The sequence below is a fragment of the Gopherus flavomarginatus genome, chromosome 1 (genome assembly GCF_025201925.1).
Source record: "Gopherus flavomarginatus isolate rGopFla2 chromosome 1, rGopFla2.mat.asm, whole genome shotgun sequence".
NCBI lineage: Eukaryota > Metazoa > Chordata > Testudines > Testudinidae > Gopherus > Gopherus flavomarginatus.
In genome coordinates this window covers 44717641-44737244 of record NC_066617.1, presented here as the reverse complement: position 1 = coordinate 44737244, position 19604 = coordinate 44717641, and the positions used below count along the sequence as shown (strand labels likewise).

Genomic DNA, 19604 nt, shown 5'->3' with positions numbered 1-19604 from the left:
CATGTGCTCTTATCTGAGGGCATATAGGGGAGAGCAGACCCACCACCTCTCCAGTTCCTTCTCAGCCCCTATGGCCTGAGATGGAGCTCTGTGGTGTCCATTAGTTAGCCTTTCAAGTTTAGCTAATCTGCTTTGTCTTTTATTCATTATTTCTTATTGTATTTATTTTATTTCCCCATCACACCCGGTGTGCATTTTGCCCCCTCCCCCTTATTTCTTCCTGCAGTCAGAACATCCCCCACACACACATATCTTATCTGCCCCACCCTCAACCTCTCTCCCTTTGTCTGAGGCCTTCTTTTCTCTCTCTCTCTCTCTCTCTCTCTCTCTCTCTTTTTTTTTTTTTAACAGCATGTTCCCCAAACCCCAGGTTTCAAACTTTAGCAGACCTGTGATAGGTCTTTTCTCCACAGCTATGGACCTCCGACTCCCCTCTCCTGACAGATACCAAAAGGAATCTTCTGCTGGTGCTGTTGCATGTTCTGATGCCAGTATGTGTGCTGGTACTAACATGAATGGTCTCCCTCCCTCAACTAGAAACAGAGGAGGTTACTACTTTGGACTCAGAAGTACCACTAGATTCTCGTTGAGACACCCTCACCTGGGATGTATCTTAAGGAAGAGCTCCCAGAAATTAGTCAACGAATCACTCAGCAACCTACTTGGCAGAAACACCCTTATGTTCCTCCACCTTTTGCCTTTGCCTCACCTCAATGGGCCTTTTGGAATCCTTGCCTTGTATGGAGATCAGTGCTACAGGGCACACACATGCAAGAGGGGATCCATCAGGAGGGACAGCCACTAGTATCCCAAGACCATGCCCTATTCTCCCCTCCCCAAGGGTACTCCTTTAAGGAACAAGTACTGACAGTTGAGGAAGAGGTGATGCCATCTGAAAGAACATCTCAAAGAATTCCACTAGCCTGTGCTTCCATTGAAGTCAGTGAGGCTACTCACATTCTTACGGTTAAGCATGTGCATAAGTGTTTGCAAGATTGGGGCCTGAATGATTATTTTCCACCTATTACACTCTTTAAGTAGAATTCATGTATATTTCATCTTTTCTTTTCCTGTGGTGAACTAATTAGTCATAGTCTCATCACTGAGTGGTTCTCCAACTTTGCAGTTGACTACCGTTTTCTTTCTTTCTTCTGATTATCTTGACCTCATATCTTTAAAAGCATCTTCAGTGATCAAATGTGAAAGCTATTGAGATAACAGAATTAGCCAGATTAGTCCATCATTACACTCGCTCATTCTCTTCCCTACCCAACTTTTTACTGTCTGTCCTTCATGTCTCTGGAAGACAAATGCATTCTTTCTTCTGGTCTCCTTACCCCCACACATAACTTAACATTGTTAACGTGATTGAATGACTTCATCTTTATAGGCATTACAATTTAACTTAAGACTTCTGTTTTAACTTCTAAATCTCCGTTCATACTAATGGTATATTCAGAATAACATAGGAAGCCCTTTTTTTCCCTCCAGGTATGGGACATTGGGGGACAGCCAAGGTTTCGAAGCATGTGGGAGCGCTATTGCAGAGGAGTCAATGCAGTTGTGTAAGCATCTTTATGTATCTCTTTACAATCAGTGATTTAAATATCTTTTGTAATATTGCCAACTTCTATTTTCAGTCCCCTCCACCTGCAGATATTTCTCAATCATTTACCTCTTTTGTACGACTGCTTGCTTTCCATCATGGTTATATGTTTAATTTAACCTGGTAGACAGTCCTTTAAACCTTAAAACAAAAAAAGCTTTAAAACAAGGAGTAGCTTTTTTCAACATTTAGTCTCTGGCCCCAAAAATAGAAGAATTAACCATACTTGTGGATACAATTATGTTACAGTGAATAGAATCCGTGAATTTTGCCATTTATTCCAGTTTCAGTTTGTGAGAATGCCTTAAAATGCACCATTCCATCCCTGTAAAACCATTTTTTAATTTTTTATTTGTAAGAACTAGAAGTATATGTTTAAAAAAAATAAAAGAAAAAGAAACTAAATAAACTCACTAACATTTGTTTGACTGTAAACAAAGTGAGCCGTGGTGAATGCAATCTTCCAGCAACAGTAACTAAGAATATAACATCATGTGGCCTTCATTGAATTTCACAAGTAAGAGTCATGCATCTTGTAAAAGAAGGGGTTACAGCAATTAATTTGAAATTAGACTAGGAGAACAACAGCAAACAAAAAAATTAGCAAAGTAGGAAAATTAAGCCCTAAGCAGCAAACAGAACAGTACTCTAAAACATCTGTGAAAGTGGAGGAACATTGTTTTGTACGTCATGCAATGTAACTTGATTTTACGAGAGAGGCTGGCTGTTAAGTATATTGGAAGTGCAACTCATAAGTGCAAATGAGAGGCATTAAAAATGGATGAAGATAGGAATTTTAAAAAAGCAGAAAGCTGTTTAATACCAAGACTAAAAAGCAGCTTTACAGGAAAAATGTAGTGTTTAAATTAACAGAAGCCTTCTCTGCAGCAAATATACCCCTGAATACCCTTCACAATCCAAAACTGTGAGAAGGTTTTTAGAGAGCAGGGTAGATATTATACCAAGTGCAGATCAAGTAAGAACGTTTCACCTCCCCAAAATGTTTGACTGACATATTGAAGAATTTAAAGGAAAAGCTGCAGTCCTGTGAAGGAATTAGCATTGTGGCAGATGAAACTACCAATGCTGAAGACAGGTATGTGCTTAACATTCTTGCCATCCCATTCCCACAAGCAATGATAATGCAGCACTTCACAAGCAGGTGAACACAAGCTGGATGTTTTTTTGTTAGAGTGTGAAGTTTTGGAAGCAGTTGATTTTTAAAACAGTCAGCAAAGCAATACAGGAAATTTATTGAAAAATCCACAATACCATTTGATTCCGTCACCGAGTTTGTGACTGATAATGCCACCTACATGGGGAAAGTTTGGGATTGTGGTTTGAAACCTTTGTTTTTAAAGGCTTTATATCTTACATGCATGGCACCTTTACTTAACCTTGTGGGTAATCTGAAGAGGAAGATACTTTTGAAAGTAAATGAATTAGTTGTGGCTTTGAAACATGCTTTCACTGCCTGCCCTGCCAGAAAAGCCCAGTTCAACATGTTTCTAATGGAAACAGCAAAAAGTCCTTTCATCTTACCAATCCCTATAATAACCACATGGAACAGCTGGTTCAATGCATGTCTTTATCACATTGAGCACATTGAGAATTATGTTTCATATTTTTTACAGAAGAGAATGATTGTGGCAGTAGTTCAAGTTTTCAAGAGATGATCTTTGCCAATCCACAGCATTTATTGAAGAACTCCAGGCTCTAAAGGAGTTTGCACCCTAAATCATGAACATGCTTATAGCTCATGAAGAGCTCACAGTTCATGCTCATGAAGTCAAAAATTGTGTGACCCTGCATTGTGGGCAGAGAGCTGCTCTGAATCTTGCCAACCCCCAACAGCAAAAACAGCACTTTTGGAAAGCTCAAAAAAAATAGTCAGACATGGACACTGACTCAACCTCCCACTTTCGCCAATCTGCTGCCACTTTCTTTGTGCATGCTGTGTATTTGAGCCAAATCAAGCAAAACCCCTTGATATCTGTGAAGGCACAGTATCTGAAAATATACCATTGTTTGAAGACAAAATTGCAGCACTTAGAGTATTGGGCTTACTGTGGAGCAGTTTGAGAATTGAGGAAAGAGGATGTTTTCTAGTTCTAAAGAAGCATGATGGCCAGATTCCCAGCTCTGTCAGTTGCCCTGTGATACTTAGCAGTACCAGTCAACAATGTTTTTGCCAAATGCTCCTCATCTTATTAAAAATGTGCTTGGCATCAACAGACACCACATAAAAAATAACTTCTTATACCAAAATTGCAACCATTTGTACAAGGGACTTTACTGAAAAGAATCAGTTATTTTTGTTATATAGCTTTTCATTATTTTTGTTTGAAAAATGATTGCACAATATCCATATATAATTTCCAAATAGTTTACTCTGACACGGAAATGAAAACTATTGCATTAAGATTGTTTGTTTTGTGTAAATGTTACACTATAATACTTTGTTAAATTGTTACGCAATTTGTTGCCATGACCATACCCTGATTTTATACATTTTTACCACAACAGTTCTGTGAATTTTGCCTAATTGTACTGCAACATAATTGTATCCATAATCATACTAAACTTCAACAAGAAAAAATTACTTGGTCACTAACAGTACCTTTTGTGTAAAAGTGGGATTATTTTCTTAACCCAGTTATTCTTGGTCATATGCAGTAAATTAAACTGATGGCCAGATTTTGGAGGTTGGGAGGAAATTTATCTCAAAGGGTCTATTGGAAATAACATTGGAGCATTAGAAGGAAATACACTTGTAGAATTAAGAGCCTGATCTAAATCCCACTGATGTTAGTGAAAAGGCCAGGCCCAAAAATCAGACCCTAGATGAAGATCTATTAAATTATCCAGTCAGTCCCCTTGTTTATGCGAGATTATTCCTGGAGATTTTGACTCTCACATACGTATTTGCCTGGTGCACATGCTTCACACCCGTTTGCCCAATATTGTTTAATAGGTGGTGTTTCCTTATGCTTGGAGTGTAATACTGCCCATCTTCTGCCAACTGAGAAGGTTACTCCAAAAAATCTTTTTTTAAAACTGTTTGGATCTGACAAGTCATTCAGTAAAAAGACCTGGCACATGTATATAGTATATTTTGCACATCCAGCATACTTTGTATGCAATCAATTACATTTTCCAGAAATTTCTGTCTTCCCACAACCTGTATTTAATTCTTCTTTTTTCTTTATTCCTAATGAAACAGGGAAAATGGATATTTTTAAAATCATCTGCTCAGTGGGGGAGGAGTGGGTACGTTTTGACAGATTTCAGATATTTTTAATAATGTTTTCCATCTGTATTGGATAAAAGTATACAAGTGACAATTTTCCCATTTTAGTTACATGGTGGATGCAGCAGATTTAGAAAAAGTAGAAGCTTCCAAAAATGAACTACACAGCTTAATAGACAAGCCACAGTTGCATGGAATTCCAGTAAGTGTTTGTGAGCTTTTGTATTTATGTAATTGTTCTGCTATGGTATCACTGATATTCAGACATGAATAAATGGATTTATTTACTTACATAATTGTTCACATGTGAATTAAGACTTTATAGCTTGAGGCTGCTATTTTCAAAGAAACCTACGGGCACCCAACTCCCACTGAACTCCCATTCTCTGAAGCCTTTGAAAATCCCAGCCCAAATGTGATTCAGGTTGGCTACACAACACTAGAACTGGTTGGACATTTTTTCATGGAAGTGGTTTTTTGGTGAAAAATGCCATTTTTGTCAAAATTGAAACATTGCATAAAATAAATCCATTTCAGTAGAATTGTTTAGAAAAAACAGAAATGAAGTTTTTCAGTAATGTTGAAATGTAGTGTTTTGATATTTTCAGAATGAATTATTTTGATTTTTTTGTTTCAAAATTACTTTTTGAAACAAAGTAGTTTTTTTATATTGCATTTTAATTTTTTTTTAAAGGTCAAAATCTGAATGAAATCCTTTGATTGACGTGAACTATTTTTTGTTTTCCAATACATTTAGAAATGTTTTGGCTTTATTCCTTTTCTGAATGGAAAAAAATTCAAAATCACAGAATTTCCCACAAAACATAAAAAACCAGTTCTCACCCAGTTTTGCTTTTGTGAGAATTTGTGACAGTTTTTCACAGAGCCCTGGTTATTATCACATAGTATCGCTGCTACAGTGTGTGTTTGCACATCTTCCAGTGTAAAGGTCAATACAAATGTGGAGGTGGATTGATCCTATCAAATTAATTGCACATAGCGCATTATCAGTTGGTAATACTTTTCAGTCAGTACCAGGGTGGGTCAGATTTGAACTGGTGACCCAGAGGTATTAGTAGCAATATCTTAAGATGTATGAGACTTGTTTTTGTAGAGGTTGGTTAGCAGAACTCAAGCATGAAATAGTCCTCTGCTTCTGCAAGTCAAGGAAGACCTTGACTGCAAAGTAAAAATGTAAATAGAAAAAGGAATACAAAAATTAATCTGTCCTCAAGCAGGATCTTGACTTTTGGCAAAGAATGATGTGAGCTTGAAGCACCATTAAGTAATTGAGGAGGTGGAACTGAATGTTTTGTTAAAGATAATTTGCAATTTTAGAATAGGTTATCCTCAGCCTTATATCATTTTTCTGTCTGGATAAAGATATCAGCAAAAGAGATGCTGTTTTGGGAGGGAAAATAGATTGTTCTCTGACCCAAGGCAAAGAGTATTAGGAATATAGGGCTATTGCTTGGCCCCTGCATATTTTCTTTGGACAGCTACTTTCACTTCTGTCCAGTCATTGACCTAGGAAAATGCTAGCTAAAGGAGAGCTGGGTGAGAAGGAGTAGAGACAGGTGACTGACAACCAAATCATTGCAGTAAACTGAGATTTGCAGAATGAATTCAGGCAGAATTTCTGATCCCACCCACTATTGCAGCAGAAAGATTTGAGACCCCCTCTGTAACCTCACTGCATATTATTGGAGCTGTCAAATAGGGAAGAGAAAGTAGAACTGCAGCCAGGATTCATAAGGACAGGGACAAAAAAGTGGGGAGCTCCTATTTCAATTTTTTGATCAGATTTCCCCATTCTGTTGCCCCTTATCTACTGAGCATGAGGTAGGTTGAAATGGATCTGAGATTTTTAGCCGTTCATAATGAAGTTCTTTTCCTTTTGTGTGCTGTTATATCACAGTCTGTGGGTCCACCTAAATTTTCAGGTTGCAATAGTCTGTTGTTTTTACTTATTAGTTTGTTGTAAGTAACTAGTATTGAACTATTTATTTACTGTAGTTATTCCTTGGCATAATAGTAAGTGTTATTAACCCAAAGATGACAATGAGTGAATTTTAATGTGTTGTTTAATTTTAATCTGGATTTTTACTTGTAGTTGTGACATACATTAAAACAGTAATAATTTTAAAACCCCCCAATCTCTTATTTTGTCTTCCATAAAATATACAGGATGTTTATCCAGTGTTAAGTTATACGTGGTGCAGTCTGTTTTCTTTATGTAGTTCTCTGAGCACAAGCATCTATTTTTTTTCTTTCTTCTCATACCTAGTTCTAAATGGAGGCTCCTATGACTTGCTTCTGCATGGAAGGGACTGGGGTGGGGGTCAGGGGGAGAGAATGTGGCACTGGCTGCTTTTTGTGTGCCTAACCTTAAGCACCTTAAAGCAGTGTGATTTTCAGCATGTGAGTGCTCAATCCTTTGTGAAAATCAGGCCATTTTAAGGGGTGTTCCAGTCTGGCACTCAAAATCACTAGTCGCTTTTGAGAATGTAGCCCATCCTGTCTTATATATTTAGATGTTAAAGCTAATAGAATTAAATTGTGATAGTAAATAAAATAAACCTAAGTTTACATGAAATTATTTACGTTAATTTTGAATGTAAATTATTTGACAGGTGTTAGTCCTTGGAAATAAAAGAGACCTTCCTGGTGCACTGGATGAAAAACAGCTAATTGAGAAATTGTAAGTAGCTGGCCTATCTAAATAGTTGCGGCATTCTAAAAAGCTGTTGTGTAAAGGCAAAATCATTGGAAGTGTGCTGCAGTGACGAGCAGCTACGGATTCTATTTTACATTCTCAGATGTTCCACTTTTAGTTGCACTGGCATCTAAAATAGCAATGGTTGATGACTGAGGAAACCAATATTGAATCTTTCCTTCTGATAGTTTAAGTTATATAAAGTTGTTTCAGATATCTTTTTTTCTCATCACTTAAGATGCAACTAATGTAAAGAATAATGTTCCTTCTTACACTATCCAGGGTGCATTGTAATGGCAGTTTTATGCTTGACTGTCATTAGAAGAGAGTTATTTGAAACTATTGTCTGTAAATTTAAGCAACGCAGTTTATTTGGCATGCAACCAAAGCACAAAGATTTTGATTACTGAAACTTGCTTAAATTAATACAATGGGTAAGGGAAATCTACTTTTATACAAAGAAGTTCAATACATAAGGATCTAAGGAATGGTGTCCCTAGCCTCTGTTTGTCAGAGGATGGAGATGGATGGCAGGAGAGAGATCACTTGATCATTGCCTGTTAGGTTCACTCCTTCTGGGGCTCTTGGCATTGGCCACTGTCGGTAGACAGATACTGGGCTAGATTGACCTTTGGTCTGACCCGGTACGGCCATTCTTCTGTTCTTATGTTAAACAGATTCATGGCCATGAAAAATGTGTCATGGACCATGAAATCAGATCTCCCCAGTAAAATCTAGCTATTGGAAGAAAGGGGGAGGGGGCAGGGCTTGGGGCACATAGCATGCACTGGGCTCCAGCCGCTAATCACGATGGGGCTGGGGAGGGACAGGACTTCCTCTTCCCCTGCAGTAGCTGCTTCCAGGGGGAGATCAGACCCACCTCTGAGTACGTCCCCATGCTGCAGGAAACTCCACAGCAAGATGGGCCTGATCTCCCCCTGAGAGCAGCCATACAAGGGAAGAGGAAATCCGAGCCCTACCAGGACTAGCAGCTAGGAACCCCTGCCTGGGACGCTCCCAGCAACATGGGGGAGATCAGACCCACCTCCAGAAACCTACCTTCTGAGCCCAGCTGGCAGCAGAGAAGTGAGGGTGGCAATCCTGCAAGCCCCTTTTGAGTCAGGATCCCCATGGTTACAACACTATGAAATTTCAGATGTAAACATCTGAAACTGTGAAACTGACAAATTTTAAAATCCAATGACCATAAAATTTACCAAAATGGAGCCTGAATTTGTTAGGGCCCTGCCAATACAGCAGTAATTTTGCTTAAATAGGTTGCTGTGAATCAAACCACATTTTTCGTTTGTGAGATGCAATCCTTTTGAAAAAGAATTCAGAGAGGAAGGATGGTCCAGTGGTTAGGGCACTAAAATGGGACTCGGGAGCCCAGAGTTCAATTCACTGCTCTATCAAAGACTTCCTATGTGAACTTGAGCAAGTCACTTAACCTCTCTGTGCCTTAGTTTCACATCTGTAAAATAGGGATAATGGCAGTTCCTCACTTCACAGGGGTGTTATGAGGATAAATAAATTATTGACTGTGAGACACTCAGACACTAAATAGTGGGGGCCATATAAGTACGTAAAAGAGACTAAACATTATTATTTAAAATACAGATGTGTTTTTTCCCCACAGGCAGCACCCACATTTATACAGGAATCTTAGATACCTTAGTTCAGAGATCGGCAATCTTTGGCCTGCGGCCTGCCAGGGTAAGCACCCTGGTGGACCAGGCTGGTTTGTTTACCTGCCGTGTCCACAAGTTTGGCCGATCGCGGGTCCCACTGGCCACTATTTGCTGTCCCAGGCCAATGGGGGCTGCGGGAAGCAGCACGGGCCGAGGGATGTCCCTGGAGGGCCGCGTGCCAAAGGTTACCAATCCCTGCCTTAGTTCTTAACCTAGTAAACTTCGTATGGTGGTGTGAACCTCCCAAAGATTATTGTTGAGCTCCTCTGAATACTATTGTTGCAAAACGTAGTAAACTCGTAAAATCTTTGGTTTCTGATGCAAAGGGGTGAAAGTTAAGCTTTTAAGACAAGACACTGTTTCCTAGTTACTACTAAGAAATATTATCTCAGACATATGGATGCCTACTCTTTTCTATCTTTCTCTATTAAACCTGGCTTAATTAGAAAGGATTTGAAGCCCTTAAAACATTTATCACTTTAAAAAATGCATTTGTTATAAGCAGTAGTGGAGTTTTAAAGTTGCATGTCAGAGGTTAGAGTTTGGCCCTTTGAATACAAATGTGCAAACATGTAATTTAGTGGATTATGTGGAAAATGCTTGGGCCTGGTTTTGTGGCATATAAAAACTACTTAATGGAATTTACTTTCTATAGAAACCTTTCAGCTATTCAAGACCGAGAAATCTGCTGCTATTCTATTTCCTGTAAAGAAAAGGATAACATAGGTAAGCATGTTATTTTGACAATGCTTTCTGTATACTACTTACATTATAATTGAGATTTTAATGGGAGGTGAGCATACAACTCCCTTAGGCAGCTTTGAAAATCCGTTTACCTTTATAGTTGGAGACATTTTGACCCAAGCTTGCTATTAAAGCAACCCTTCAAAACAGTCTGGAAATTTTAGGAAGCAAATAGACTAGTCAGTTAGAAAGACATTTAGTTCTGCAGAAAATCATTAAATTAGTTTAACTGAACCCTTTAAGATGCATTTTAAACATGAACTAACTATATTATACAACTTGTGATACTTTCAGAATGTTATTTCCTGGATAGAAAGATATCAGTATGTTATCTATTTTAATAAACTTCTGATGGTTACTGGTCTTGTAGGCAGCTGTTGAGTAGATATTACCCCTAGGGGCTGTTGCAGACTTTAAGCTTTAAGTCCTCTGTACTGGAATGTCCTTGAGTTCAAATACATTCCAACTAAGCCCTCAGTAGTTCACTATTTCCCAGCCTACTTCTCCAGATTAGTTATTTCAATATCGGATGTTTTTCCATCCTTTAGCAAAATAGTGCCAGATCCTCAGCTGGTATAAATCAGTGGAGCCCCATTGACACCAATGGAATTATATCAATTTACACCAGTTAAGGATCTGCTTGACTCTTCTATCCTGTACAAAGCTGGAGAAGAGCAGGGCAAGGAAAAGTAATCCCTTGTCCTCGGCAGAGCAATAGCAATCATTACCATGCACTAACCCAGTACCCCCTCTACTCCCCCCAACCCCCAGTCCCTTGGAACCTGATAAACAAGTAGGGGAAGCTGTTGGAACTCCCATCTTGAGCATATCTTTTGAGCATATCATAGCTGGGGATGGGTCACATGTAAAGTGCCCAAGAGTGTAAGCTACCTGTGAAGGTCTTGACCTTGAAACATACCCCAACACCATCCCAAAGGCTTGATGACAATGGGGGCATAACAGTGAAATCAGCTATGCACATCTCTTCTCAAATTGAGGCAGACTGCAGCAATTTTCTTCTCTCCTGCCACTTTTGAAATAGATATCAAGTCAAATGTGAGACTTCTGTTTTTTTATTGTAATGATCCACTAGCATTCTCATGTCCCTTCATACATTATTTGTTTGTTTTATCTGTCTCTGCAGACATAACATTACAGTGGCTTATTCAGCACTCCAAATCAAGGCATTGTTGAAGAAAACTTTTGCTGAAGATAACTTTTCCTTCCAAATCACATGGGCCGCCATCTACTATACACTACTGAAAAGATAAAGAATGAAACTAAATACTACCAGGACTCACTTTCACTAGATTTGTTAACAAATAGAAAATTTCAGTCCGTTATGGTCTTTAGAAAACAAACATGCATACATCCAGAATGTCTGTCTGTCTGTCCTAAAAGCCTTAATATAAAACTGGAAAAAAAATCAGTACTTTTCTGAGCTGGAATGTTTTGAGTTTATGCATGTGAATTGTCAACTGTTTAGTAATTTTTTTAAATATGAAGCTGAATAAACTGCACAATAGAAACTGGTGTGTCTTATTGTAAGGCGTATTGCAGAGATGATGTATAAACATGCGTACAGTATTTATGGTTATGTTGCTATTAATTTCTATTTTCAATTGCTAACACTGAGTTGAATATTCAAGAATAAGTAAATCTTTTTTTTTTTTAAAAAAAAGAACGCATCAGTCAAAATGTTGTTTAAATGGCCAGATGTGGAAAAGAGCGGTTTAAGAATTTGAACATTTATAATATGGTACCATAGTCTCATCACAGGTATACATGACTCATATTCATTTGTCTGTTCTATTTAAAAAAACAAAACAAAACAAAACACCACTTTCTCCACATTATGGCAAATCCCATTCCACATCCTAGTAGCAGACATTGAGAGTGTGACTGCAGTGAAAGTGATATCATCCCACCTCATGGGTGGAACAGAATGCCAGGGCTTCATGCAGGGAGGTAGATAGATTAGATCCCTACAACAGCTGCCCCTCAGCACCAGCATGTAGAGGAGTAGGCTAGAGCGCATGAATCTATGACTGCACAGATTGACTAGCCATTCTACCCTCAACACCCTGGGATCTATTGGCCGTTTCCTTCCTGAGGCTGAAGGAGCACTCCAAGTGGTTCCAGGGCTGCTGTGTGGCCTGTAAGTGGAATATTCTTTCCCTCCCTGACCCTTGCAGAACTCCCCAGCACACAGCCTCATTACTTGGGCTTTGACCTGGGATTAGGATTTGCTCCATTGCCAACAGGGTAAAGAAGCAGTTAATTCTTTTTATATTACTATATGTTCCTTACTATTCTTCAGTCCCATACATTAGTGACGTCCCCCTGCCCTGAAATGCATTCTTATGGAACCTGTTCCCTATATACACACACATCAATATGATTCCATTAATGGAACTTTAAGGCTCACATAGTGAGTAGACCTTCAGAAGTAATCAAGAAAGTTGACCAAGGGCTAAATCTTTCCTTTAGATGTTTGCAGGTGCAGCAGGGAGAAAAGCTATTGGGTTTACTGGTCTAAAGATGGTGTGTGGACAGATGGCTACAGCTGTCAACATAAAGTTGTTAAATGTTTAAGCACTACTTAAACATATGTATAAACGATACAAATGGTAATAATATTAATGCAGCTTCAGTTTGAAGATGCTTTTTGGATGTAGCTTTAGTGAGTCACTCCCAGTGCCATGCTAAACAAAGCTGATAGAATCTTATTTTAGTGTCATACCAATGCCACTGCAGTCAAGATTGGCACTTCTGTCAAATCCCCTATTTTCAGGGGCATATAGCTTGTTTGTAAATGTTTGCAGCATGCTGGTATTTGCATGCAAAGTCACAGCCTGGAAACCATTTTGTCTAGCAGTTAAAAGAAAATAATGTGGCCACCCTACAACTTTGAACAGGAAAAACAAAAAATAAATGCAAGTGTCTTGGTCTGGGGTATTTTTGTTTTCTTATAAACAACCTTGATTCCAAACTTGGACAAGTAACCATTTTAGTAGTCTAATTGCCTGTGGTATTTTGAAAACAATTAGTAATGGCCAAACTAATAAATCCTGAACAGTGATTACCAACCATGCTCAGTTTTTGTCTTTTTAAGGGGTGGGGCTCCTGCCAGCCCTGGAGGCAGAACCTCAGCACATCCCAGAGCAAGGTTGTGCATACCACAAAGTGAGTCGCATCCACGCCAAAGCTCTCCATCACTACTAGGACTATGCTGCTTGTCACTAGGACGGGGTTTCTCAAACAGGGTTCGCCGCTTTTGTAGGGAAAGCCCTTGGCGGGCCGGGCCGGTGTGTTTACCTGCCCCGTCCGCGGGTCCGGCCGATCGCGGCTCCCACTGGCCACGGATCACTGTTCTGGGCCAATGGGAGCTGCTGGAAGCGGCACAGGCTGAGGGACATACTGGCCGCCGCTTCCAGCAACTCCCATTGGCCCAGAGCCGCGATCCGCGGCCAGTGGGAGCCGCGATCGGCCGGACCTGCAGACGGGCAGGTAAACACACTGGCCCGGCCCGCCAAGGGCTTTCCCTACAGAAGCGGCGACCCCTGTTTGAGAAACCCTGCGCTAGGGGATAGCTCCCTGAGAACACACTGTGCTACCACTTCTGCATGGGGAGTTCCAAGGGTGTCTATCAATCCGCGTTGTTCCACTCATAGCTTTGGGACATTTGAACCACTTCAGTGCAGGAGGCTTGGGTGTGGTTGCCCCTCTGGCTTCCTTGCTTGACACCTGATGGCAGCAGCAGCTGCTGCCCAATTTAGGTAACGGGTAAAGAGAGGCAGTGTGTTTACCCGCCCTGTCTGCAAGTCCGGCCGATCGTGGCTCCCACTGGCTGCGGATCGCTGCTCCGGGCCAATGGGAGTTGCTGGAAGCGGCGGCCAGTACGTCCCTCGGCCCGCACCGCTTCCACCTTCTTTCCACCTTCCCCCCAACTTGTGGTTGGTTCTCATTTCTTTACTCAGAGAAACTAAGTATCATGCTTATTATGTGGAGCACACATCCCCCTTCACAAGCTGGAGTCAAGGCACTTTAGAGGGAACAGGCTCGTGTTTGGAGCAAGCTGAATGAATCACAGAGAGCAGGCGGTGTGAATGAGGGATTTGATTATTAAGAATGTCTCATTATACAGCATATACTGAATTCCTTCTCTTCCTCACTCCCCCTGCGTGAACCAGTTTCTGAGCCCCAGCCAGCACAATACAGACACTGTCCTCGTTCAAAATATCCTGTCCTTTTTTCTTCCTTAAGCTCACTTTGAAAAGTTACCTTTTAACTGTAGATGAGCTTTTGTTGTCACACAATAGCAGGACTAGGGAGATAGAGTGCATCTGAGTGTAGAGATTGGCACCATCCTGTTTCTGAGGCTATACACAAACATAGGATCACAGAAACTAGATAATAAGACATAAGGGTGCAGAATAAAATTTAAAAGGGGTTTCAAACAGCTTCCTGAGAGTACCCTCTGTGCAGGGGACCACCCCAACCAGCACCAAGCTTGTGTTAGTGCTGTACAAGCCTGCAGCCCCAGCCCTTGGTGTGAGAGCCATATTAGTGTTTCAGGGACAGGCTGCAATGCAGAGCTCTATGGCTACTCACTGCTTCCTTGAGCTCACAATGAGAAGCTTACTGACTTAGAGTAACCCCTGAGCTGCTCTAACTTATACCAGGGGCTGGGCAGAGCCCTGAACAGCCCAGCATGCAGGGCACACAAAAATGACTTAGGCACATTTGCCCCACTTCCATCTCTACTCCAAGTTTTGAAACTGAGTGAGTGAGAGCTAGGGCCCAAGCAGAGCTGCTAGTTGTCAACATCTGTTTTTCATTTAGTACCTAGTTTTTGCTTATTGAAAAGTACCCTCTATATTTCTTTTCCACATTGTTTGTATATATTGTATAAAACAGCTCTGTAAACTTAGAACATAAAATTGTAGTTAAATGGCATGTGGGATGGGGGGCAGGCGGGAATCAAAGGAAACTCAAGTTACCAGGCACACAAAACACCCTGAACAATTGTGGCAGAGAGCAGTGACGCATAAATAATTTGTTTCTGAACAAGTCATTTTGTAAAATGCTGGTACTTCAGTCACCTAGGGCAGAATAATAAACTGAATAGCTTTGTTGTATACTCTAGTACAGTGTGTCCTACTGGTCTTCACAGCAAGTCTGTAGGACAAGTACTGGGTTCATGTGTAAGTGGCCAAATAAATTAACTAACTCCTAAAACAATATAGTAAGCAGTAAGTCTTTCCAGTGATGCTCGGGGGTAGCTATCCAATAAACAGCAGCAAATAAAGCTTATTTTAGCTGCAATGTGGAAATACTGTTCCCCTGGTTCATAGGTTTTCAAACTTTTTCACCTCTTCTCTCCTTTGCGATCACATAGCATGCCTGTGATAATTACAGCAATTTCTTATATTGTACAGTAATATTAGGAGACTTTTCAGCACACAGGTATGTCCTTTAATGCAGTGAGAAATGCATTGATGAGATGCATAAATGCATTCATGAGAAAGAGAGCCAAGTCCGTGTGACCAGCCATATTTCTGTGGACACCAAAGGCTCTCAGACCACTGTCTGAGAACTTCTGCTCTAGACGATTCCATGTTCCAAATGAAGCTTTTGCCATGATGTGCTGGAGTGAGCTGGTGAGAGTCCACCAGTGAAACTGAAATTCCACCAGTGAACTGACGAGAGTGAAGTGATTTCCCTGTCTCTGATGGGAGTTCACCCATTTCTCTCAGTACTGCTTAATCAGCCCTTGCAGAGACAGTTGATCCATGGGGCTCATACAAACACATTTGGAACACTTTTGTTGGCCACTGGAATGGACCAGATTGTACCAAATGTTAGTAACTTCCAAATATGGCCCCAGAAGAACATAACTCGTTTCCCTTTCAGTTGTACACGCTGAGCGCTATGTGATGCTAGCAATATACTCAATATACTTTTCAGGAGCAAAATATAAAAATTTACAGTGAAGTGCACTTATAAGTGTGTTGGCCAAGCTGTGTTGTCTCACTCCTTGGTTATTGTTACATGCAGATGAAGTGGAGAATGTTTTTGTTTAAGTGGAAAACATGTTAATAAACTTCATCAATTCTTCATGCATTCTATATGCAGACATATGCAATTCTGGTATGCAGGGTTCAGTCACTGGTTAAAGGATGGGAATTGTGGGAAACTCCTTTTGCCAATATTGGCAGCACATCACTGGCTTTGTGCTGACTGAATATCAGAGCTGTGTTGGGCCAAGGGACTGGCTATGCACGGTAGTTCAAGCACAAACGATATTCCATCCATTGGGTCAGGGCGCTCCCTCCCAGGTTAAAAGTCAGGAGCCTCAATGCCTAATTGACCATCTTCCTCCTTGAACAGTTGAGAGGAGAGGTTTGTCCCCCTCTGAAAAAAGGGCTAGTGCCAATCCCAAGGAAGTAGGACCAGGGATGCAGTGGTCCTGTTCCCCTGCCTTTCCTCCTCCCCTAGTTTCCTGATAGTGCCACTCCAATGGAGTCATTCTAAAAGAGACTCATTCTGACAGCAGGAGCCCTCTGGGCCTGTACTTTCATTCTGGGTAACATCTCTAGGGTTGGACTTGGATGGGGAGTGACATACATCCCCTTGATGCACCTACTCTCCTTCCACTCCCCACCCCACATGGACCCTCGTCACACAGAAATTGTGGGGGGACATGGTGCTGTGATTGTGACGGAATTCCTCTTTGGTATATGGAGGACTTCCTTGTGGAAGGATAAAAGGGAAGTAATTTGCCCCTTTGATGCTCAATTGCCTCCTCAGACATGGAGAGACTAGGGAAATGAATGGGTATATGTCAAATGTATACCTGCTAATGTATTGGCTTGCAATACTACTAATGTAACCCACACACCTCTTGGGTGTGGTGCTGTATCCCATCTAGTGGCACGAAGACCACTTAGAGAGAGATTAATGATACTTATAACACTGATAGACTCTGATCATCGACAGGTGAGATCAAAGCTGGAATCTTTGAAGCGTGGTGTATGAGCCTCTACTGCATGAGCTAAACGTCACATAGCCTTTAGCTAAGGCTGTAGCAGACTCATTAATCTCTCTCTACGTGGTCATGGTGCCACTAGATGGGACAGAACACCACACCCAGGAGGTGTGTGGATTACACTAAGACTTAACTCTTAAGGACAAACTGATAAACTAAACACCTCTTAGCATGAATAAGATATGAGAGACGGGTTTGTTAATTTGTTCTTAAGGTCACAAATAAACAGAGATACAGATTAATGTTCAGCTGGCACAGTGTGCAATTTCAGCCATCTGGGACAAGGAAGCGGGGTTTTGATAATTTATCCTTTACATTTATTTTCAATACTATGGGCCCAAATTAGAGGATTGGGTCCACATACAAAAGTACATCCTTAATTGCATGTGCAGTTACTGTGACTGAGGGTACAAATGCAGTAATAACAAATGTGAATAGATAGTTGGGCACCTGACTAGCTATTTAAATAGGATGGGCATTAAATAGCTATTTAAGCTATTTAAAGGTAGGCCTGAGCCACCTTTTTGGAAATATGGTCCCATGTGCAGGAGAACCCAGCATGTCTTCTCTGTAAAAATTAATGCAGATTTACAATGCTACATAAACTATTTGCTACTACAAGTATTTATTTTAATTTATAATCAATGCATGAAAATAAGCACCATCCAGATTCTCTGGGTGCATTTACCATACTATGCACAAGGCCACAAAATCCAATAGTCAGATCAACTAAATTGCCCCTACACTACTGACATTTTATTGCCTTCACCGTACTCCATCTCAGCACAAAATCTCTCTTCTTTAACCTTCAAATGCCACCACAAAAACCACTCCTCTGTCCCCTCCCAAATGCTTGTGAACAAAGGTGGTGGCATGCAGCTAACAAATCCAGACTCTGCCACTCGTAGATGGGAATGAGTTCCAAAGCCAAGGAGCATTCAGACAATACCATGCTGGTGGTTCTTTACCTGATCTCAGATCCAGCAGTATGTCAGGGAAAAGAGAGGAATAGCCTATACCTGCTCTTCAGCTGTGAAGTGTTTCCTAGGCTGTGCCATACAACAAGCTATTACAACCAAGAGACAGACTGGGAGTGATGTCAGAGCAGAAAAGTGGGTGTATAGCATGTCTTACACAGCATTTACAGAGAAGCCCCAAGATCCTGCAGTTCTGCGTAAGGAATGGGGAAATGGCTTGGCATTGGTGGGGATGGGCAAAACAGGAAATGGATTTGCCCATCCGCACTAAACTACCTTTAAGGATTGGTAACAGTGCATTACACTGTACACAGACACCCCAGTGCAGGGTTGCCTTGGTGATGAAGAATGAATAAATGGAAGACCTGCTTCATTTCTTGGTTTGGGGGATAAATGTCCTGTCTCCCTTGTTCTGTGTCTGAGTTAATGACAACTCAAGATGGTCAAATAAAAGGCTTAATTGGAATTATTTAATCAAAGATTATCAGAGATTAATACAGCACTATGCAGAATACAGAAAGAATAGATACGTTATCCCCTTTATGTGACGATATGATAAAGAGCTGGCTCTGTCTCTTCTTCACTGTAACTGGAGGGATACAGCAGATTCATTCTCCAACTAAGTTCCAATACCAGTGTCATTATATAGGGTTTTCAAAGAAAACCTTTTTGCCAAAAGAAACATATGTTATTGGACCTTAGCTAAAGTCAACTGAAGAAGTTTAGGGCTGCACTCTGCTCTCCAAGTTTTTTCTCCTTATTTCACTTTGCCATATTTTTGCCTCACTACTGGACTAAGTATTTCTAACCAAATTATTTACTGCACCTGCTGCCCAGTTAACCATGTTTTCTTTATTTCTATTGCTCAGTCCAAACCTTAAAGAAGATAACACTGGTGTTTCCAGGCTCACTACGAGTTTTAGCACAAACAATCCTTTCTCGTGAGTTCATTCTTTTTGATCAAATGCTTTGGGCCTATCACTCATGCTAAGATCCAAACTCAATTTAAAACCCAGGTCTAATGTGGTCTTATACTCCTACAGGACACGTCACACATACTTGCTTCTGAAAACTATGTGACTTTTAGAGTCATCCAGTCAGGGACCAGAAGCAACACACAGTGCAGTGCAGTGCTTCTCCGTCCTGCGGCCCTGAGAGGGCTGGGATCAGGTCACTTCCTTCTGACCAGTTCCCCCCAAGACCATTGGTACTGACGGAACCATAGTATTGCCAGCCCAAGCATTGAAACATCATGAGTTATCTCCCACTACCACCAAAGATCCAGAGATTGGCTTAAAAATCAGGGGAACTTTAAAAGTAGTACCTTTGGCGTTCTTTTCATTTGAGCCTTTGGGAGCCACATTTTTAAGCCTCTCTCTTCAACCAAGAGAGCTAGAAGCTTACATTAAAAGAGAAAAGAAAGAAAACTGAGATTATCACACAATCCTTTGACTATGGAAGCTGCGGCTTAGGCCCCCCGTCCCCCTGATATCACAAGACTTGAAATAATACTACAAGATTTGGCAACAATTGAACAGCGTCTGGTGCTTCCTGAGCATAATGGGCCAT

General features: G+C 40.8%; 1 protein-coding gene across 2 annotated transcripts in view; it reads left to right on the top strand.

The window, feature by feature from the left end:
- LOC127042896 (ADP-ribosylation factor-like protein 8B) overlaps positions 1-11688 on the top strand; it is a 37537-nt gene extending 25849 nt beyond the window's left edge. The window contains exons 3-7 of one of the 2 annotated variants that reach the window (XM_050936409.1): positions 1492-1565; positions 4965-5058; positions 7490-7557; positions 9919-9989; positions 11152-11284. In XM_050936409.1, coding sequence (XP_050792366.1) covers positions 1492-1565; positions 4965-5058; positions 7490-7557; positions 9919-9989; positions 11152-11201 — 357 coding nt within the window. In that variant the 3' untranslated portion in view covers positions 11202-11284. Of the gene's footprint in view, positions 1-1491; positions 1566-4964; positions 5059-7489; positions 7558-9918; positions 9990-11151 lie in introns of both variants that reach the window. The other variant, XM_050936411.1, reaches the window with a different exon arrangement.
- Positions 11689-19604: the final 7916 nt, after the last annotated feature.